The sequence below is a fragment of the Mobula birostris genome, chromosome 28 (assembly GCF_030028105.1).
Source record: "Mobula birostris isolate sMobBir1 chromosome 28, sMobBir1.hap1, whole genome shotgun sequence".
NCBI classification, from domain to species: Eukaryota; Metazoa; Chordata; class Chondrichthyes; order Myliobatiformes; family Myliobatidae; genus Mobula; species Mobula birostris.
The window spans coordinates 11,865,497-11,887,823 of record NC_092397.1 but is presented as its reverse complement, the minus strand read 5'-3'; the positions used below and the strand labels follow the sequence as shown (position 1 = coordinate 11,887,823).

General features: G+C 51.7%; 1 protein-coding gene across 2 annotated transcripts in view; it reads left to right on the top strand.

Annotated features, from left to right (window-relative positions):
• Nucleotides 1–22,327, top strand: part of LOC140189267 (pecanex-like protein 3) — a 122,196-nt gene that overhangs the window by 50,937 nt on the left and 48,932 nt on the right. For both annotated transcript variants that reach the window (XM_072245962.1, XM_072245961.1), the window contains exons 12-19: nucleotides 1,534–1,687; nucleotides 3,431–3,463; nucleotides 6,626–6,797; nucleotides 7,772–7,882; nucleotides 9,078–9,169; nucleotides 10,038–10,147; nucleotides 13,757–13,862; nucleotides 18,454–18,546. In XM_072245962.1, the coding sequence (XP_072102063.1) occupies nucleotides 1,534–1,687; nucleotides 3,431–3,463; nucleotides 6,626–6,797; nucleotides 7,772–7,882; nucleotides 9,078–9,169; nucleotides 10,038–10,147; nucleotides 13,757–13,862; nucleotides 18,454–18,546 (871 nt within the window). The remainder of the gene's footprint in view (nucleotides 1–1,533; nucleotides 1,688–3,430; nucleotides 3,464–6,625; nucleotides 6,798–7,771; nucleotides 7,883–9,077; nucleotides 9,170–10,037; nucleotides 10,148–13,756; nucleotides 13,863–18,453; nucleotides 18,547–22,327) is intronic.

Here is a 22,327-nt window from a genome sequence, read left to right as displayed (position 1 = left end):
TGGCACAACTATTTTCTTAATTCCAGGTCTACTTTCAGCTCCCCAGCTGCTTTTCCAATGCTTCAACCCTCTTTGTTCCCCGTCTCTATCATTTCTCATCCATTCTCCTCCCCCGGCCCCTCTGCCCGGACATAAGACACACAATATGCCGGAGGAACTCAGCAGGTCAGGCGGCAACTACGGAGAGGAATTAACAGTCGATGTTTCAGACCGAGATCCTTCATCAAGGCATGGAGTTGACAGTTTGTCTCTCTCCATAGATAGAAACATAGAAAATAGGTGCAGGAGTAGGCCATTCGGCCCTTCGAGCCTGCATCACCATTCAGTATGATCATGGCTGATCATCCAACTCAGAACCTTGTACCTGCCTTCTCTCCATACCCCCGATCCCTTTAGCCACAAGGGCCATATCTAACTCCCTCTTAAATATAGCCAATGAACTGGCCTCAACTGTTTCCTGTGGCAGAGAATTCCACAGATTCACCACTCTCTGTGTGAAGAAGTTTTTCCTCATCTCGGTCCCCTAAAAGGCTTCCCCTTTATCCTCAAACTGTGACCCCTCATTCTGGACTATCCCCAACATCGGGAACAATCTTCCTGCATCTAGCCTGTCCAATCCCTTTAGGATTTTATACGTTTCAATCAGATCCCCCCTCAATCTTCTAAGTTCCAGAGAGTATAAGCCCAGCCGATCCAGTCTTTCATCATATGAAAGTCCTGCCATCCCAGGAATCAATCTGGTGAACCTTCTTTGTACTCCCTCTATGGCAAGAATGTCTTTTCTCAGATTAGGGGACCAAAACTGCACACAATACTCCAGGTGTGGTCTCACCAAGGCCTTGTACAACTGCAGTAGTACCTCCCTGCTCCTGTACTTGAATCCTCTTGCTATGAATGCCAGCATACCATTTGCCTTTTTCACTGCCTGCTGTACCTGCATGCTCACTTTCAATGACTGACCTGCTGAGTTCCTCCAGCATTTTGTTCAAAGTTGAAAGTGTATTTATTATCGAAGTATGTATACATTATACAACCTTAAGACAGGCAGCCACGAAACAAAGAAACTCAAAGCAACCCATTTTTTAAAAACAAAAAAGACATTTAAGCACCCAATGTGCAGAAAGAAAAGTAACTAAATCATGCAAACTATAAATGCAAGCGAATAGTGTTGTGAACTGAAGTCCACAGACCCTTTGTTCAACGCAGAGTCGAGAAGAGATCTGAACCAGCCCATCCCGCGCCTCGGGCCCCAACACCCTGACCTTTTCGATCTGGCCCGGTGCCGAAATTGTGCAAAGATTGGGTTCAGTTGCTTCGATACACTCCGAGGCCTGGTCCCCGCCACCTCGATTTGGCCTGTACCCGGCCTTTCTGATTCGGCCCGGCGATTAAACCATCCAAACGTCGGGTACAGTTACTTCAGCACCTTCTGTATTTTACTCCTAATTTCCAGCATCCGCGGAATCTCTTGTGTTTCTGACTCCCTGGCACGACGTGTTCATTCACTCTCCTCGTTCTGTGTGTTCCTCGCAGAAACCGGCAGGCCTTTGAGAATGTGGTGGCTGTCGGCCTGGCGGCGCTGGTCGCTTTCCTGGGCTTCATGCTGCTTCTCGAAGGCTTCTTCCGGGACATCTGGGTGTTCCAGTTCTGCCTGGTCATCGCCAGCTGCCAGTACTCGCTGCTCAAGGTAACGTCTGCGCCCGAGATTCACTCCGGAGTCGGATTCCGGCCCTCCTTGCCCCTGCTCAAGACGTGCGCTGCCCCCTTTTATAACTCGGCAATCCCCGTTTAGAAATTAGTTCCAGTTTGATTGTCACTCAACCACACACGTGTATACAGCTGAATGAAACATCATTCTTCCAAGGCCAGAGGGCAAGCATACAGTCTCACACAGCACACATTAAGACCATAAGATATAGGATCAGAATTGGGCCGTTTCATTGTGGCTGATCCATTTTCCTCCCAACCCCAATCTCCTGCCTTCTCCCCACACCTCTTCATGCACTGACCATTCAAGAATCTATCTGCTTTAAATGTACCCAATGACTTGGCCCCCACAGCTGCCTGGGCAACAAATTCCATAGATACACCACTCTCTGGCTAAAGATCATCTCTAAATAGACGTCCCTCTGTTCTGAGGCTGTGCCCTCTGGTCTTAGACTCCCCCACCATAGGAAACATCCTCTCCAAATCCACTCTGTTGTAGCCTTTCAACATTCGATAGATTTCAATGAGATACCCCACCCCTCACTCTTCTGAATTCCAGTTAGTTCAGACCTGAGGCCATTAATTAGATGTCGTATGGTAACCCTTTCAGTCCCAGAATCATTCTCGTGAACCTCCTCTGAAGCCTCTCCAACGTCAGCACATCCTTTCTTAAGATAAGGGGCCCAAAACTGCTCACCAGTGCCTTATAAAGCCTCAACATTACATCCCTTGCTTTTATATTCTAGTCCTCTCGACGTGAATGCTAACATCGCATTTTCCCTCCTCACCTTAGTGAATCCTCCACGAGGACTTCCAAATCCTTTGCACCTCGGAGCTTTTGGATTTTCTCTCCATATAGAAAATAGTCTGTGCTTTTATTTCTTCTAACGAAGTGCGTAACTATACACTCCCTGACACTATATTCCACTTCCCACTTCTTTTCCCACTCTCCTAATCTGTAACGCACAGTGCTGGAGGAGCTCAGCAGGCATGGAAAAGAGTAAACAGTCGATGTTTCTGTACTGATTTCCCAGACGCGCCTGGCCTGCTGAGGTCCTTCAGCATTTTGTGTGTGTTGCTCGGATTTCCAGCCTCTGCAGATATTGCTTGCTCCTAGTCTGCAAGTCCTTTTATCAGCCTCCTTGCTTCCTCAACGCTACCTGCCCCTCCACGCAAACTTGGCCACAAATCCATTGGTTTCATCATCCAAATCATTGAGATATAAACGTAAAAAGAAGCGGTCCCAACGCCGACCCTTGCGGAACACCACTAGTCACCGGTACCCAATCAGAAAAGGCTCCCTTCATTCCCACTCTTTGCCACCTGCCAATCAGCCACTGCTCTCTCCGTGCTAGCATCTTCCCGCCTGCTTCCTCGTTGTGGAGTGGTGCACAAGCTTCGGGAAACCTGCGCCTGCCCTTCCGAATCCTCCGTCCCGCTCGGAGTACTGGGCCATTCATTGTAACTCTCCCTCGATGCTTCATTCTAATTCTGCCGTACGTCTGACAGATGATAACCGTGGAGCATTTTGGAGCCCGCAGGCGACTTGTACTTTATCTCTGCCAGTCCTTTTGCTTACGCCCAGTTTTAGATATCGCAGTCTTGTATATAGAATAAATTAATTGCTCCTCCTCCTAACGGCCATCACACGGGAGAGGAAGGTGATGGGTTATTGGCCGTCGGGAGCCTCTGGTACTGATAGTGCTGTGTATTTATTTTGCAGAGTGTTCAGCCTGATGCTGCGTCCCCTATGCACGTGAGTACTCGCCTGCGCACGATATAATGCGTCCTGTCCGCAGCCTTGCGGTCAATGAAGCGACCCCCTTCTGTGCAAGCACTTCAGCAACCTAGCTGCCGCGCTGCGCAGAGCGAGGCCGTGCGCTCACTCGTGGGATACTGACTGGGCGCCGGTGGGGGGAGTTAATATTGGTTCTGGTGCCTGTGTCTCACTGGGGAAGGAACACGTGGTATCCACGGGTACACTGGAGGGTCTTTCTGGGACTGGTGACTGCCACGGGGGCTTGAGTGTTCTGGATAGCGATGACTGTGTTGGGTCTCTGTTACACTGGGGACGTGTTTTTGGGACTGGTGACCGCCACGGGGGCTCGAGTGTTCTGGATAGCGATGACTGTGTTGGGTCTCTGTTAGTTTTTTTTGATCCTTAGCATTCTTTGTGGAGTCAGGGGTCACGAACAGTCCCAACTCTAGCGATCGTTTATTTCAGAGTACAAACAAATTAAAGAGCTAAGAAGCGATGCTAAGAGGTTAATGAATGGCAAAGAATGCTATAAGATGGCACCACTGGAAAAATCCATCACTTTTATAGATAAGATGAGGAAATTCCTTAGACAGAAATAAAGTAGTTAACAGGCTACGTATTTAAAACAATTACATCATGTGGGTCATGTGCTAATAATTAGCCAATGAAAAATGAGAAAGGTGATAAACTGTTAGTTTAGCTGCCATACCGCTTTCTGCCCATGGGTGTGAGAAATATATGAGTTTGTTTAAAAAGTACAACTCTTCTATAAAGTATTAAACTAAAACATAATTTCCAGCCACTGTGATACGGAATGCAAATAGTGTGAATTGTAGAATACTGTAGTATTTTAATAAGGTATGCTGAAATCACCGAATAAGCCTCCTGTGGCAAAAGAAAAGAATAATATGTTTTGCCTTGGGCATACACCTCCGTGCTTTCAGTGGCCAAGGGAGCTTACCGGTGCTGGATTCAAAGGATTGTTGCCTTTGTGTTCCAAAAATTCTTCGGAAGTCGAGCACGAGGCATAAAGCTTGTTGCTTATTGTTGTTTTATTAAGTATTACAAGAACAGAAATCAAACAAAGAGGAGCTGAGAGAACCAAGATAAGGAAGTCCTGGTGGTCTTGTACTCAGACTAGAGATGAGCAAAATCTCCAGTGGTGACAAATAACCCATAAAATAGCCAAATTCAAGAAGCGTGACACCTGATACAGAAGGTTCTGGAAAAAATAGAAGCAACTGTTCTGTAATTACTGGAAAAATCACTGATCGGTTGCATTATGTAGGTGGTTTTATTAAAATGCAAGCATAGACCACGAGACATGGGAGCAGAATTAGGCCACTGAGGCTCCTCCGCCATTCCACCATGGCTGATTTATTATCTCTCTCAACCCTATTAGAACATAGAACACTACAGCACATTACAGGAACTTCGACCCACCATGTTGTGCTGACCTTTCAATCCACTTCTTCTGCCTTCTCCCTATAACCTTTGATGCCGTTACCAGTCAAGACCTTGTCAACCTATGTTCTAAGTATGCCAAAAGACCTGGCCTCCACAGCCGTCTGTGGCACTGAATTCCACAGATTTGCCACCCTCTGGCTAAAGAAATTTCTCCTCATCTCTGTTCTAAAGGGACGTCCTATTATTCTGAGGCTGTGCCCTCTGTTGCTAGACTCCCCCACCATAGGAGACACCATTTCCACTCTTGGTGAATATTGAATCCTTAATATCTCAATATTCAATGAGAGCACCTCTTCATTTTCCTAAACTCCAGCAAGTATAAGAACAGAGTCATCAAAGACCCCTCATACATTAACCCTCTCATAGCTGGGATCATTTTCATGACCTTCTCCAATGCCAGTGCATCCTTTCTTGTATAAGGGTCCCAACACTGCTCACAATACTCCAAGTGTAGGCATTATAAAGCCTCAGCGTTGCATCCGTGCTCTTGTGCACTAGTCCTCTCAAAATGAATGCTAACATTGCATTTGCCTCCCTTACCACAGAATCAGTCTGCAAGTTAACCTTTTAGGGAATCCCGCACGAGGACTCCCAAGTCCCTCTGCACCTCTGATTTCAGAATTTGCTTCCCATTTACAAAATAGTCCACGCCTTTATTCCTTCTACCAGAACGTATGACCATACTCTTTCCTGCACTGCATTCCGTCTGCCACTTCGTTGTCCATCCTCATAATATGTCCAAGCCCTACGTAGGGAAGTTAAACTGCACAAAAAAGTAATACTGCAACTCAATCCACTGCAACCCCATTCCCCTCGGAGGGACCTGGCACCTGGGTCGGTGCCATACTCACTCACTGCTGTACTGAACTGCTGTACTACTGCCTTGGCGAGACCACACCTGGAGTATTGGGTGCAGTTTGGGTCCCCTAATCTGAGGAAAGACATTCTTGCCATAGAGGGAGTACAAAGAAGGTTCACCAGATTGATTCCTGGGATGGCAGGAGTTTCATATGATGAAAGACTGGATCGACTAGGCTTATGCTCTCTGGAATTTAGAAGATTGAAACGTATAAAATCCTAAAGGGATTGGACAGGCTAGATGCAGGAAGATTGTTCCCGATGTTGGGGAAGTCCAGAACGAGGGGTCGCAGTTTGAGGATAAAGGGGAAGCCTTTTAGGACCGCGATGAGGAAAAACTTCTTCACACAGAGAGTGGTGAATCTGTGGAATTCTCTGCCACGGGAAACGGTTGAGGCCAGTTCATTGGCTATATTTAAGAGAGTGTTAGATATGGCCCTTGTGGCTACGGGGATCAGGGGGTGTGGAGGGAAGGCTGGTACAGGGTTCTGAGTTGGATGATCAGCCATGATCATACTGAATGGCGGTGCAGGCTCGAAGGGCTGAATGGCCTACTCCTCCTATTTTCTATGTTTCTATGAAGAACGTCAGAGGGCCCGGTCCCTGGAGTGGAATGAGCCTTCAGGGTCTTGGGGGATCTTCCGTGTCCTGGTGGTCACCAGTTCCACCGGCTGTGTGATGTAGGCATCGTTCCTGGGTCGATCTGGCTGAGGGGTTGGGGGTGGGGGTGGAAGGACGGGTGGGCTGGGGTGACGAGGCAGGGTTTGTCCGGGTTGTCTTGTGAGCGGTGGCCGGTATGATCTTGCGTGACGCATCTGTCCTCCACCCCCCCAGGGCCACAACTGGATCATCGCGTACAGCCGCCCGGTCTACTTCTGCCTGTGCTGTATGCTGATCTGGCTTTTTGACCTTGCCAGCCAGAGCAACCACCTCCACCCCATCAGCCTCTACGGGATCACTCTCTTCTCGGCCCCGTCCTTCGCTTGCGCCAGGGACGTGGTGGTCGGTGAGTTTGCGCCTCGGGGCAGGCAGCGTTATAGTCAGAACTTTACCGTGTCTGCATGGCCCTCTGCTGTGTGCCAGTATTTTCCCTCCCACCCCTCTCTATCTCCCTCTTCACTGTACCTCCTCCCCCAGATTCCTTTCTCTCTTGTACTCACCTAGGGTGACACGGTGGTTAGTGTAACGCCAGTGATACGGGTTCAATTACTGCCACTCTGTGAGGAGTTTGTACGTTCTCTCAGCGACCGCGTGGGTTTCCTCCGGGTGCTCCGGTTTCCTCCCACAGTGCAAAGACGCACGGGTCAGGGTTAGCAGGTCGGCGCTGGAAGCGTGGCGGCACCTGCGGCCTGCCCCTCCCTCCCCCGGCGCAGTCTTCGGGCTGCATCGGTCACTGACGCAAGCAACACGTTTCACTGCGCCACACGAGATGCTGGAGGAACTCAGCAGGCCAGGCAGCACCTACGGAGGGGAATAGACAGCTGATGTTTCGCAAGGAGACCCTACCAGTCCTCATGAGGGGTCTCGGCCCGAAATATCAACCGTTTATCCCCCTCCATAGATGCTGCCTGACCTGCTGGGTTCCTACAGCACTTTGTGCGTGTGTTGCACTGGATTTCCAGCGTCTGCAGACCCTTTTGTGTTTATGTTTCAATGTATCTGGACTCTTCAACTCACCTGCTCCAGTGGGAACCATTACCACTTCTTCCCTACTCTCAGATGTTCGAGTCATAGAAAGCAGCAGCACAAAAACGGGCCCTTCGGCCCATCTAGCCCATGCCAAAACCACTTAAACTGCCTCGTCCCATCAACCTGCACCGGACAATGTCCATGTCCCTATCCAAACTTGTCTTCAACGTTGAAATCGAGCTTCCAGTAGCCGCGGATTTCTTTTTGCTTTGCCTTGCGGGTGTGAGCCCTCTGTGGTAGTCTTACCCGTGCGCCCGCTGGTGGTTAAGATCCCTGTTGTTTCCCTTGCAGTCTTCACGCTGTGCTTCCCGGTCATTTTCCTCGTCGGCCTCATGCCTCAAGCCAACACCTTCTTCATGTATTTGCTGGAGCAGCTGGACATGCACGCCTTCGGGGGCACCGGTAGGTCGAGACGCCGGCTGGTCGCAATCAGACGCACCCGGGAGATTTAATGTCCTTTGATGTTGGTTCTGCCCCTCTTCCCCCCCGCCCCGCCCCGCCCGACGCAAAACCTCCACAAGGAATCAAGCAAGGAGAAGCATTGTACAATAAGTTGGTCCGCACCACTGGGGAGCCCAGGCGACAAGACATAGGAGTAGAATTCGTAAATTCAGCCCACTGAGTCTGCTCCACCATTCTACCATTTGACCAGCTAGCACAGAGCAGAGTTCGGCTATTTGGCGCATCGAGACAACGCTGCCGTTCCACCGTAGCCGATTTATTATCTCACCAACCCCATTCTCCTGTCTTCTCCCCGTAACCTTTGGTGCCCTGATTAATCAAGAAACCTATCGCCCTCGGCCTCACATATACCCAGTGACCGGGCTGCATGGCCGTCTGTGGCGATGAATTCTACAGATTCGCCACCCTCCCCATTTCCGTTCCAAATGGACGTCCCTCTACTCCGAGGCTTCACCCTCCCATCATGGCTGATTCATTATCCCTCTCCTGTCTTCCTCCTGTAACATTTGATGACCTTACTAATCAAGAACCTGTTAGCCTCTGGTTTAAATCTACCCAATGACTTGGCCCCCACAGCCGCCTGTGGCAATGATTCCCACGGATTCACCGCCCTCTGGCTAAAGAAATTCCTCCTCATCTTGGTTTGGAAGGGACGTCCCTCTGTTCCAAGGCTGTGTCCTCTGGTCCTAGACTCGCCCACTGTAGGAAACATCTCCTCCACATCCACTCTTATCTCGGCCTTTCAGTAAACAATAAGTTTCAATGAGACCTCCTCCCCTATTCTTCTAAACTGCGGCGGGTACAGGCCAGGGCCATCAAGCGCTCGGCACACATTAACCCTTTCATTTCCGTGAACCTTCTCTCCACCCTGTCCAACACCCACCGCTGTAACAGCTCCACTCCATCTGCCAGCTGCCCTGTCAGCTCTGTTACCCGTTGTGACTCTGGAGGCCCCTACCCACCTGAGGAGAGCTGCTCTATTCTTGGAGTTGTTCCCGAGAGAGAGAGATGGTCCGTTCCCCTAGTGAGACAGAGGTCCACTCTACCCCAGGGGCTGGCGGGTTGGATACAGAGGCTGATGGGTTTGAGGACTGTTTCCCGCAGTGGTGCTGACTGTGTCCCATCCTCTTCACAGCCACAACCAGCCCGGTGTCAGCCCTCTACAGCTTTGTGCGCAGTGTCGTGCTGGCTGCTCTTCTGTACGGATTCTGCTTTGGTGCTGTGAAGGTAGGGGAGGGGGCAATGGGGTTTGGGAGAGGGGGGAGGCTGAAGGAGTGACTGAGAAGATAGTGGAGGGAAGGAGAGTGAATGGATGTGCTGTGTTGAGAGGGAACACGGAGTGGGATTTGTTGGGTCGCTGTCTTTGGCGTTGATTGGGACAGGTGAACAGGTGGAGGCCACCTTTCATCATTGTGATTTCTCTTCCCCCTCCTCTCGGCACTCTGTCTATCCTCTCCCTCCCTCCCTCTCCATTTCTACACTCTTTCCCTCTTATCCACCCTTGTCTTATCTCCCTTTTCCTTCCCCATCTCTCTCCCACTTCTCCCCTCATTCCCTTTTTCTATCCCATCTCTCTTGTCCCCCCACTCCCTTTTGCTTTTCCTATCCCATCTCTCTCCCTCTTCCTTCCCCACCTCACTCCCTCTTCCTTCCCCACCTCACTCCCTCTTCCTTCCCCACCTCACTCCCTCTTCCTTCCCCACCTCACTCCCTCTTCCTCCCCCCCACCCTCTCCCTTTTTCTATCCCATCTCTCTCCCTCTTGCCCCCTTGTCTCCTCTTCCATTTCTACCCCATATCTCTTTCCCCCATTTCATCCCCCTTTTCTAACCCATCTCTCTCTCCCTCTTGCACCCTTTGTCCCCTCTTCATTTTTCTATCCCATTTCTCCCCTCGTCTTCCCGTCTCCCCTGCCTTTTTCTACCCCACTCCCCTTCTTGCACCTTTTCTCTACCCTCATGCTCCTCCCTTGTTCCCTGTCCCTTTTTCTACCCCATCTCTTTCGCTCGTTCCTCCCTCTCCATCTCCTGCCCTCTGTCCTCCTACTTCCTCTCCTCTTTTCTACCCCCTCCCCCATTGCCTCTCTCCGTACACAGTTTCCATGGGAGCCCCAGCACGTGCCTGTTCTGTTCTCAGTGTTCTGTGGTCTTCTAGTCGCCCTGTCGTACCACCTCAGCCGACAGAGCAGCGACCCCACCACCCTCTGGTAAGTAGCTGTTGGGGCTGCGCTCGTTGGATGGTTGGGGGAACCTTTCCTTGGAATAGCCACAATGGGATTGGGTTTACAGATTGGAAACGTAAGATTTTCAGAAATGCAGGGACCCTATTAAGGATTAGCTTCACTGTGAACATTCAATGGCCACTTTTTAATTTTTAGGTACTTCCTGTACCTAATGAAGTGGTCACTGCGTGCATGTTCGTGGTCTGCTGCTGCTGTTAGCTCATCCGCTTCAAAGCTCGATGCGCTGTCCATTCAGAGATGTTCTTCCGCACACCGCTGTTGTGATGTGTGGTTATCTGAGTTACTGTCGCCTTCCTGTCAGCTTGAACCAGTCTGGCCGTTCTCCTCTGACCTCTCTCATTAACATGGTGTCTTCACCCACAGAACTGCTCACTAGATTTCCCCCCCCCAAAACACCATTCTGTGTAAACTCTAGATCAGGGGCTCCCAGTTGGGGTCCAGGGACCCCTTGCTGAATGGTATTGGTCCATGGCGTAAAAAAAAGGTCGGGAACCCCTGCTGTTGTGTGTAAGAATCCCAGTTCTGAGATACTCAGATCACCCTGTTGGCACCAACAATCATTCCACGGTCAAAGTCACGTGGATCACATTTCCTCCCTGATTCTGATGTGTGGCCTGAGCCTCATAACTGAACCCTCTTGACCGTGACTGCGTACTTCTACGTGGTGAGTTGCTGCCACGTGACTGGCATTAACGAGCAGGCCCTCAGTTGGCTGGGTTCGGCCATGGACGTTGTGCCTGCGCAAGACAGGGCAGTGCGGTATGGAGAGCAAGCTTTTGCCCGTGCAGCAGCCTCCCACCCACCCCCCCCCCCCAACGGCCTTTCGCTGGCCCTGTCCTGCGTAACCGGAGGTGCCAGCCTTGGGGTGGGCCATGGCACTGGTCGCTGGATGGCAATAACAAGACAGGCCAAGCCTTTGGGTACACTTAAAGCGGAGGTTGACCGACACTTGGGTATTAAGGGCACCAAAGGCTACGGGGAGAAGGCAGCAGAATGGGGCTGAGAGGGAGAGATGGAATGGCGGAGCGGACTCAATGGGACGAAAGGGTTAACTCTGGTCATATTGGACCACCCTCGTCTGAAGGAGCAGGCGGGCGCCTGAAGGCCGCATTCAGTACAATGTCACAAGCCATGCACAACCGTTGACTTGCTATTGAAATAAAGTACCCGCTCTCCTAAGTGGACGTGAAAGTTCTCATCAGGGAAGTTGAGTACAACTTATACCATCCTTAAGGTTGTTATAGCCAGTGGTGATAATGGGGACAAGCTCCCACCACCTATTAAATGCTCCCAAACAGCCTCTAACAACCAAGCCCAGCTCCCGGCCTTCACGTGTGGCTTAGCTACTAAGCCTGGCGGAACAGTTTCTACTGACGGGAAGGGGCAAAGGCGGGTTAAAACCAGTCGCTTCAGGCAGATGGGGCTCGTCCACTGTGGTTGGCAGCTCATCTAGGAGAAGGAAAGCTCTGAACTCAAACCCCTGCCGACTTGTGGCTATAGCTACTGGCGGGGAAGGGTTCGGGAGTGAACCCTGAGGGAAAAATCCGGAGCTGGAGTCCCTGAGGCAGTCCTATGTTGAGTTCAACGCTGACTGGCAACTCCTGGTGCCAAACTGTATCGGTCTCTGCCATTCCTTTGGGTTCACCAGATGCGTGGAGAGGGGGAGCTTGCTACACGGGGGCAACAGCTTGCTCTCCATATCGTACTGTCCGGGCTCGCGTATCTAGACAGCTAGGACACAACATCCATGGTCGACCCTGACTGGCAGAGGCCTCACTATTCCTTCATCAAAGCCTTGAAAAGCCATCTGATTGTGACCATGAAACTGGTGCTCTGTGTTCAAACACCAGAAATATTTTGAGTGTGCAGAGCACAGAGGTACATTGAGGTTCTGAAAGTTTCTGCGTAAAATCAGACTGTCCGGCACCACCTTTAGGAAGTTACTGCAGCAGTGCGATTTCCTCATATAAAAGCAGAGTGCGGTAGAAGAGGGGCATCTGGGGATTCAGACTCCTAATTCCTTGGAAGTGGTGTCACTGGTAGATAGGGCCGTAAAGAGAAGTTCTGGCACGTTGGCTTCCCAAATTGAATATTGTGCAGGAGCTGAGATGTTGACGTTGGTGAGGCCTAATTTGGAGTATTGTGTGCAGTTCTGGTCACTACATACAGGAAAGATATCAATGGATTGAAAGAGTACAGAGAAAACTTACAAGAATGTTGACAGGACTTGAGGACCCAAGTTAAAGGAAAAGGTTAGGATTTGATTCCCTGGAGCGTAGGAGAACAAGGGAAGAATTGATAGAGGGGTACAAAATAATGAGGGTTATAGACAGGATAACCCTCTGCGTTGGCGCATGGCCAAGTGGTTAAGGCGTTCGTCTAGTGTTTGGAAGGTCGCTGGTTCGAGCCTTGGCTGAGGCAGCGTGTTGTGTCCTTGAGCAAGGCACTTAACCACACATTGCTCTGCGACGACACCGGTGCTGAGCTGCAGGGTCCTAGTGCCCTTCCCTTGGACAACATTGGTGTCGTGGAGAGGGGAGACTTGCAGCATGGGCAACTTCCGGTCTTCCATACAACCTTGCCCAGGCCTGTGCCCTAGAAACCTTTCAAGGCGCAAATCCATGGTCTCACGAGACTAACGGATGCCTATATAAAAAAACACGCAAGCAGGGTTGAGATGAGAACTAGAGATCGTGGGTTAAGAGTGAAAGGTGAAATATTTAAGGGAAGCATGATGGGGGACTGCCGGCTGGTGGCGTAGTGGCATCAGCGCCGGACTTCGGAGCGAAGGCTCCCGAGTTCGAATCCAGCCGGCTCCCTGGCACGCTTTCCATCCGTGCTGGGTTGTGCATCGAGCTAGCAACTCGGTCTCATAAAAATAAGAAAGCCTGCTTAAAAAAAAAACGCTGTCATGGTGGCGTCCCGATGACTCCACTTGGAGTTAAGGGCTATCTTATGACGGGGAACTTCTTCACTCAGTGGTGAGAGTATAGAATGAGCTGCCAGTGGAAGTGGTGGTTCAATTTTAGCATGTAAGAGAAGTTTGGCTAAGAACACGAAGGGCAGGTCGATGGGACTAGACAGAATGATATTTCGACACAGGTCAGATGGGCCGAAGGTAACTCTAAAAAGGAGCAAGAGGGCTACAGAGTTATGGTGGGCAGCACTGAAGGAATCAGAGGTCGTGTCCCTGAACACGAGAGATTCTGGAGATGTTGGGAATTCCAGAGGAACAAACACAAAACGCTGGAGGAACTCAACAGGTCGGGCAGCGTCTACGGAAAGGAATAAAGTCAACGTTTTGGGCTGAGACCCTTCATCAGGACGCAAGTCGACTGGCCTGGAACGTCAATTCTTTATTCCTTTCCGCAGAAGTTGCCTGACCTGCTGAGTTCCTCAGAGACTGAGCTCCTGTTGGTTCGGACGCACTTGTCCACACAGGAGCGTTGGTGAAGGAGAGACAACAGTCAACATTGGGTGACCGCAGTCGAGGCTGTGGATAGGGGTTAAGGGCAGAGCCATCATACCATCGTACTGAGTGGATATTGACCCATTGCTTCTCCTGAAATTTAGGTCCCTGATCCGGTCCAAGTTCTTCCCTCAACTGGACAATCGAAACCCGGAGGACCCACTGCTAGAAATCCAAGATCCGCTCCCAGCTAAGCTCAGGAGCTCGGTGGTAAGTCCTCGGAGGCACCGGCTTTTAAGTAGCTGCTCTTGGTGGGTCTCCCATCCTGCGTGTTCGTTCATCCAGGAGACTCTCCTGACCTTTGCCGAACTCATTCAAGCCACTCGTCCAATCCCACCACCCCAGGCCATGCCGTAACTGCCTGTGTGCATGGTGTAGCGTTCATTTGAGAGGACTACAATATAAAATGGGTGGCGGGGTGGAGATGCGTCCCTACCAGAGGAGGCGCGAGGCGCTCCTTCCCTCCGCTAGCCTGCGTGTCACCCTTGGGCAAGGTGTAGCACCTGCTCAGCCCCTCGATCCGGGTCACGTGGATCCATGGGAGCAGGTGGTGGATGGTCGTATGAGCAGCCAGTGTACATCACAAGTGTTGGTTATGCGACCACTGATGTCTGGTGGAGTATTGATAATGGCTGGAGGTGAGGGGGTCACCCGTCTTGTAAAGACACACTGCCCAGAAGATGGCAATGGCAAGCCACTTCTGTGCTTGCCGAGAACAATCTTGGTCACCAAGATCGCACGCGGCACGGCACATAACGCCGATGACAATATAAGAGCAAGGTCGTAATGCTGAGGCTTTATCAGCCGTTGGTCAGACCGTGTACGTTTATTGTGAGCAGTTTTGAGTCCCTTATCTGAGGGGGGCAAAAACGAGCTGGCATTGGAGAGGGTCCAGAAGAGATTCGTGAGAATGATCCCAAGAATAATGGGGGGTGGGGGGAATCTCATTGAAACGAACCACGAATTGAAAGGGCTAGGTAGAGTGGATGTGGAGAGTGGGGCAGTCTAGGACTAGAAAGCACAGTCTCAGAATAGAAGGGCATCCCTTTAGAACAAAGATGAGGAGGAATTTCTTTAAAAATGCAAACACGAGGAATTCTGCAGATGCTGGAAATTCAAGCAACACACATCAAAGTTGCTGGTGAACGCAGCAGGCCAGGCAGCATCTCCAGGAAGAGGTACAGTCGACGTTTCGGGCCGAGACCCTTCGTCAGGACTAACTGAAGGAAGAGCTAGTAAAAGATTTGAAAGGGGGAGGGGGAGATCCGAAATGATAGGAGAAGACAGGAGGGGGAGGGATGGAGCCAAGAGCTGGACAGGTGATTGGCAAAGGGGATATGAGAGGATCATGGGACAGGAGGCCCAGAGAGAAGGAAAAGGGGGAGGGGGGGAAAAATACCCCAGAGGATGGGCAAGGGGTATAGTGAGAGGGACAGAGAGAGAAAAAGAATGTGTGTATATAAATTAAAAAACAGGTGAGGTATGAGGGGGCAGTGGGGCATTAGCGGAAGTTAGAGAAGTCAATGTTCATGCCATCAGGTTGGAGGCTAACCTGGTGGCATGAACATTGACTTCTCAAACTTCCGCTAATGCACCTGGGTAGCCTCCAACCTGATGGCATGAACATTGACTTCTCAAACTTCCTCTCATGTCCCTTCTGCCAATCAACTGTCCAACTCTTGGCTCCATCCCTCCCCCTCCCGTCTTCTCCTATCATTTTGGATCGCCCCCCCCTCCCCCTCCCACTTTCAAATCTCTTACTAGCCCTTCTTTCAGTTAGTCCTGCCGAAACGTCGACTGTACCTCTTCCGAGGAATTTCTTTAGCTTTTTTACAATAAGAGCCAATACCATTAAATGAAGGGATGCGTGGACCCCTGGTTGGGAACCAGTGGTCTAGACTGAGTAGACATGGAAGAATGTTTCCCGTAGTGGAGGTGCCTAAGCCCAGAGGGCACAGCCTTAGAATAGAAGGACGTCCCTTTAGAACAGAGACGAGGAGGAATTTAGCCAGTGGACGGTGAACAGGTGGCGTTCATTACCACAGAAGGTTGGGGAGGCCAAGTCATTAGGGATATTTGAAGTGGGAGTTGATATGTTCTTGATTGATAAGGGCATGAAAGGTTACAATAGGCCGAATGGCACACTTCTGCTCCTGTATCTTATGGCACCCAGTGAAGGCTGAGCAGTTCTCTGCGGGGCTGGCGTGACTGAGGTAGCAATTAGTTCTGGGCTGAGGCTGGCTGCTTGGGACGAGTGGATTTACTGGGGTCAGGACGATGTACTGGAGAGCTGGTCAGCACGGTGAATCGAAGAGATTTATTTGTCACACGTAGGTCGAAGCACACACTGAAATGCACCACCTGCGTCAAATCAGATCAGCGAGGATTGCGCTGGGGGCGGCCCGCAAGTGCCGCCATGATTGCGACGCCCATGTGCCATACACACGACTCACTAACCCTAACCCGTACGTCCTGTGGACTGTGGGAGGAAACCTGCAGGGTCAAGGGGAGAACGCCTTACAGGCAGTGGTGGCAATTGAGCCCCGATCCATGATCACCGTAAAGCGGTGAACTAACTGCTGTGCGACCGTGCTGCCATCCCCACCACTCCCCCCACTCCTTAGAAGGCCATTGGGCCCATCAAGCTGCTTCTGTACTCTGTTCCATTTTGAAAGGCGCAATCAAATCGACTTCCGGTGCCCCATATGATCTGAGAGGGGTGGTTGGGGCCGGGTGAGATTAGAGTGGGCGATTGACTTGCTGTCGGGTGGCTGGGGATTACTGAGTAGCTTATTCAATTGTGTCACGTTTACCGACCACTGACCACCCTCTCTGCACCCTCTGCCTTTGACTTCTAGTCCACAGTTTCTCGCCCTTCCCTGTACCCCCACACCAAGCACGACAGTGTCCCCCGTTTACGACTGAGTAAAGCTGGGCTGTCAGTCCACTCGGATTCACTTCTTTACCACAGTTAGTGGAGGTATAATTTGTCCCATCAGTGCTGATCACCCCATCCTTGAGCAAGCTGTTCCACCGTGAGCACGATCTGTTGTGAGTCAACATGACGCTTTCAGATCAGGTCTTGCACAGCACGTACCTCCGCCGCACCGCTGGGGTGTGTTTCTGGGGTACAGGGGCTAGCGACCCTTGTCCCTGTTTCCTGAGCAGCAGTGAACCATCTGATTGGCCTGTCAGAGTTCTCTCTGGGAGTTAGTTGACTTGATCAGCATTTCTGATCTGGCTATTGTTCACGACTGCACTCAATAAAAAAAAAAAGTTCAAAGTAAATTTATTATCAAAGTACGTTTGTCACCATATACAACCCTGAGATTCGTTTTCCTGTGAGCATAATCAATAAATCGATAGAATAATGGCCATAACAGAATCAATGAAAGACCACACTACAGCTTTCAACCAGTGCATATGACAACAAACTGTGCACATACAAGAAGAAGAAATGATAATTAATAAATAAATATCGAGAACATGAGATGAAGAGTCCTTGAGTGTGAGTCCTGACGGAGGGTCTCGGCCTGAAACGTCGACTGTACCTCTTCCTAGAGATGCTGCCTGGCCTGCTGCGTTCACCAGTGTGTGTTGCTTGAGTGTGAGTCGGTAGGTTGTGGGAACAGTTCAGTGATGGGCTGTGAAGTTTATCCCCTTTTGTTCGGGAGCCTGATGGTTGAGGGGTGGTACCTGTTCCTGAACCTGGTGGTGCGAGTCCTGAGGCTCCTGATGGCAGCAGCGAGAAGACAGCACGACCTGGGTGGTGGGGATCCCTGATGACGGGTGCTGTTTTCCTGCGGTGATGCTGAGTGTAGATGTGTTCGATGCTGGCGAGGGCTTTACCCGTGATGGACTGCACCACTCTTGCACTGAAAAACGCAGCGATTTGCGTTAGCAACCAGCACAACCAAAGACTGTGCTGGGGGGGGGGGGGCCCGCAAATGTCAGGCATTCTGGCACCGACACAGGATGCCCGCGGTTTTCAGCAGAACTAACGGCAACAAAGCAACACACACACACACACAACGCTGGAGGAACTCAGCAGGTCAGGCAGCATCTATGGGTGTGAATAAGCCATTGATCTTCTCGGTCCGAGACCCTTCTTCAGGGCTGGAAAGGAAGGGGGAAGACACCAGCATAAAATGGTGGGAGAGAGGGGAAAGAAGGTAGCTAGAAGGTGAAGGCGGGTGGGTAGGGAAAGTAAAGGGCTGGAGAGGAAGGAATCTGATGGGAGAGGAGAGTGGACCATGGGAGAAAAGGAAGGAGAGGATAGGCAGGAGAGAAGAGGGAGAAGACCACAGTGGGGATAGAAGAGGGGAAGTAGGAGGAAATTTTCTTTACCAGAAGGAGAAATCAATGTACATACAGTCAGTCGGAGGCTGCCCAGATGGAATACAAGGTGTTGAGATTGCCCTCATCATGGTGCAAGAGGAAGCCATGGACCAATGTCAGAATGGGAATTGGAATTGAAACGTTTGGCTACCAGGAAGTTCCACTTTGGGCAGTTGGTGCGGAGGTGCTCGGCAAAGCAGTCCCCCAATTTACGACGGGTCTCACCCAATGCAGAGGAGGCCGCATCGGCAGCGCCGGGCTCCAGCAGATTTTCAGGTGAAGTGTTGCCTCACCTGGAAGGACAGTTTGAGACCCTCCCATCCCCCTGCCTGCCCCACCCAATCCGGACTCCGATCTCCGTCTTTCTCCTGCCCAGTCCGAGTAGTGCCCAGTTGGAACAGCAGCGTGTACCATGTGCCCAGCGCTCTGTAATTGGTTATCCCCTTTCCTTCCTGGTGTCTAGCGGGAGATGCTCCACTCGGACCTGGTCATGTGCCCGGTGATTGCCATCATTACCTTCGCTATCAGCGCCAGCACTGTGTTCATTGCACTTCAGGTAAGCGTTTGGAGATGTTGCTTACTGTGTAGAGAGAGTGAAGTTCTGTGTGCTAGTGTTATACAGTGACAGACCTGTCCCCACCGGTACCGTACCCCGGCGGCACACAGCGACAGGCCCGTCCCCACCGGTACCGTACCCCGGCGTCACACAGCGACAGGCCCGTCCCCACCGGTACCGTACCCCGGCGTCACACAGCGACAGGCCCGTCCCCACCGGTACCGTACCCCGGCGTCACACAGCGACAGGCCCGTCCCCACCGGTACCGTAACCCGGCGTCACACAGCGACAGGCCCGTCCCCACCGGTACCGTACCCCGGCGTCACACAGCGACAGGCCCGTCCCCATCCCCACCGGTACAGTACCCTGCTCTTATACAGTCACAGACTTGTCCCCACCAGTACCGTACCCCAGTATTAAACAGTGACAGACCCGTCCCCACCGGTACCGTACCCCGGTGTCACACAGCCACAGGCCCGTCCCCACCGGTACCGTACCCCGGTGTCACACAGCCACAGGCCCGTCCCCACCGGTACCGTACCCCGGTGTCACACAGCCACAGGCCCTTTCCCACCGGTACCGTACCCCGGCGTCACACAGCGACAGGCCCGTCCCCACCGGTACCGTACCCCGGCGTTACACAGTGACAGACCCATCCCCACCGGTACCGTACCTCGGCGTTACACAGTGACAGACCCCTCCCCACCGGTACCGTACCCCGGCGTCACACAGCGACAGGCCCGTCCCCACCGGTACCGTACCCCGGCGTTACACAGTGACAGACCCGTCCCCACCGGTACCGTACCTCGGCATTACACAGTGACAGACCCCTCCCCACCGGTACCGTACCCCGGTGTTACACAGTGACAGGCCCGTCCCCACCGGTACCGTACCCCGGTGTTACACAGTGACAGACCCGTCCCCACTGGTACTGCAGTGTTATACAGTGACAGATGGGAATCAACATGCTAACTGTGATGTTAAAGTCAATTGTTACCACTGACAGTGATGGTGAAGTATGTCATTTTATGGGAGCAGTACAGCTGGACATAAAAAAATTGCTATGGTTTACAATAGATAAATAGTGCAAAAGGGGATTAATTAGGGAGTGTTCCTGGGTTTCTGGACCTTTCGCAGATCTGAAGGTGCTGTTCCTCAAATGACGAGTCTGTGTCTTGTACCTCCTCTCTGATGGTGGTAATGAGCAGGAGGCATGTCCTGGTTTGTGAGGGTCCTCACTGACGGATACTGCCTTCCTGAGGCACTGCCACTGAAAGATGTCCTCGGTGGGTAGAGCTGTGCCTCTGATGCTCCATCAACCTGTGTCCAACAACCCTCGGCTCCCTCTTTCGGTCAGACTCCAGACGCCAATCCACCATACGTGTATAGAAATTTACAGGAGTCAATTCAACAGTAAAATGAAAATTGGGAAAAGAGTCAGGCTCTACCCACGGACAGAGAAACCGAACGTTCTGCGTCTACGATCCGTCGTTAGGACTGATGACTGGCCAAGCTGCAGTGTTGCTCCTCCGCCACTGGATGGAGCCGTTGTCTGCTCGCAGCCCACTGAGCTGGTGCCTTACTCCGGCTAGACCCATAAGACATAGGCTACTCGGGCCATCGCGTCTACTCCACCATTCAATCGATCACCTCTTCATCCCATCTTCCTGCTTTCTCTCCATAACCTTTGACACCCTTACTAATGAAGAACCAGTCAGCCTCCGCTTTAAATGCACCCAGTGACTTGGCCTCCACAGGTTCACCACCCGCTGGCTGAAGAAGATACCCCTCATCTCTGTTCTAAAAGGGACCTCTTTCTATCCCTCTGTTTCTAGACTCCCTGAATATAGGAAACATCCTGTCCACGTCTGCTCTGTCTAGGCTTTTCAATATTTGGTAGGTTTCAATGATATTCCCCCAACCCCCCCCCCCCCCATTCTTCTAAACTCCAGAGCCATCAAAAGTTCCTCATAAGTTAAGGCCAGCCACTCACCGGGAAGTGGCCATTTCAGCACCCGACCGTCATATTTTATCCTGCCGGGCATCCGGCCAAGGTTCTGGGGGCAGTCCCAACCCTCCCCAACCACTTTGAGCTCAGGGCGCGGAGCGGGTTGGGTGGGAAGTAACCCTGTACGGTCTCCGGTCACCGGAGGGGGAGGCAGTCGTTTAATGCAGAACTGCATCGGGATTCCTTCTTGCAGAGGGTGGAATTCTGCACCTGAACTGGGGATTTGAGCAGTGGGACTGGCAGACCGGGGGCGGTGGAACCCCGGCAGATCGGCCACGAGGGGAGGGGGGAGCAGGCTTGAGAGGCCTGACAGCCCAGACCGATTCCTTTTCTCTGGTGTCCCGAGAGCTGAGGTGAAGTCCGGACCGGTCAGGGATGCTCTTTGTGGTTGGTGGTGATAACCGGGGTGAGGATGTGTGGGACGAGCCCAGGGTCACTGGCCCTACACGTCACTCAGTGTAAATCAGTGGTTTACAGGGACGTAGAACAATGCAGAGAAAATAGAACAGTACACACCCCTCTGCCTTAATGTTGTGCTGACTTTTTAACCTTTTCAATAGGTACATTTAATGTCAGAGAAATGTACACAATCGATATCCTGAAATTCTTTTTCTTTGCAAACATCCATGAAAACAGAGTGCCCCAAAGAATGAATGACAGTTAAACGTTAGAACTCCAAACCCCCACCCCAGCTCCCCCCTCCCACGCACAAGCAGCAGCAAAGCGATGACCCCCCCCCCACAAGCATAAAAACATCGGCGCCCTCCACCGAGCACTCAAGCGTGCAGCAAAGCATCAATAAAGCCACAGACTTGCAGTACCCCAAAGACTACTCGTTCACCCTGTATTCGACATACCACAGGCTCTCTCCCTCCCTAATAAGGGAAAAAGAGGTGTCTCCGTTTCTCAGCGAGAGGGGAGACATAACGAACAGCTCGCCGATTTATGATGTTAAAAGTCTGTTGCGATGCTTTTCCCGAGCTCTGCGCCCAGCGAATTGGCCCCAGGGCTCAGGTCCGTGGACCCACAGCCCACGGCAGCAAACCCGTTGCTCCCGATGTTCCCTGTTAGAAATATAGAAAACCTACAGCACAATACAGGCCCTTCTGCAGGGTTACTCAAAGCTCTCTATTTTTCCGAGCTCCATGTACCTGTCCAGGAGTCTCTTAAAAGACCCTATTGTATTCACCTCCACCACCATCGCTGGCAGCCCATTCCACACACCCACCACTCTCTGCATGAAAAACTTATTCCTGACATCTCCCCTGTACCTACTTCCAAGCACCTTAAAACTGTGCCCTCTCGTGTTAGCCATTTCAGCCCTGGGAAAAGCCTCTGACTATCCACACGATCAATGCCTCTCATCACCTTATACACCTCTATCAGGTCACCTCTCATCCTCCGCCACTCCAAGGAGAAAAGGCCGAGTTCACTCAACCTATTCTCGTAAGGCATGCTCCCCAATCCAGGCAACATCCTTGTAAATCTCCTCTGCACCCTCTCTATGGTTTCCACATCCTTCCTGTGGTGAGGCGACCAGAACTGAGCACAGTACTCCAAGTGGGGTCTGACCAGGGTTCTCTGCGATGCTTCAGTCCGGGGCCTCAAGTCTGCCCCTCTCCAGAGCCATGAAATCCGGCACCCTGAAGGCGTGCTAGTCTTCTAGGCCGCGTCCTTGGGATATCAAAGAGGGTGAGGCCCTGACAGCAGGTCTCATTCCGGCAAAGAACCAAAGTCGGACTGTAACTCCAGGTCGGAGTCTTGAAAAGAACC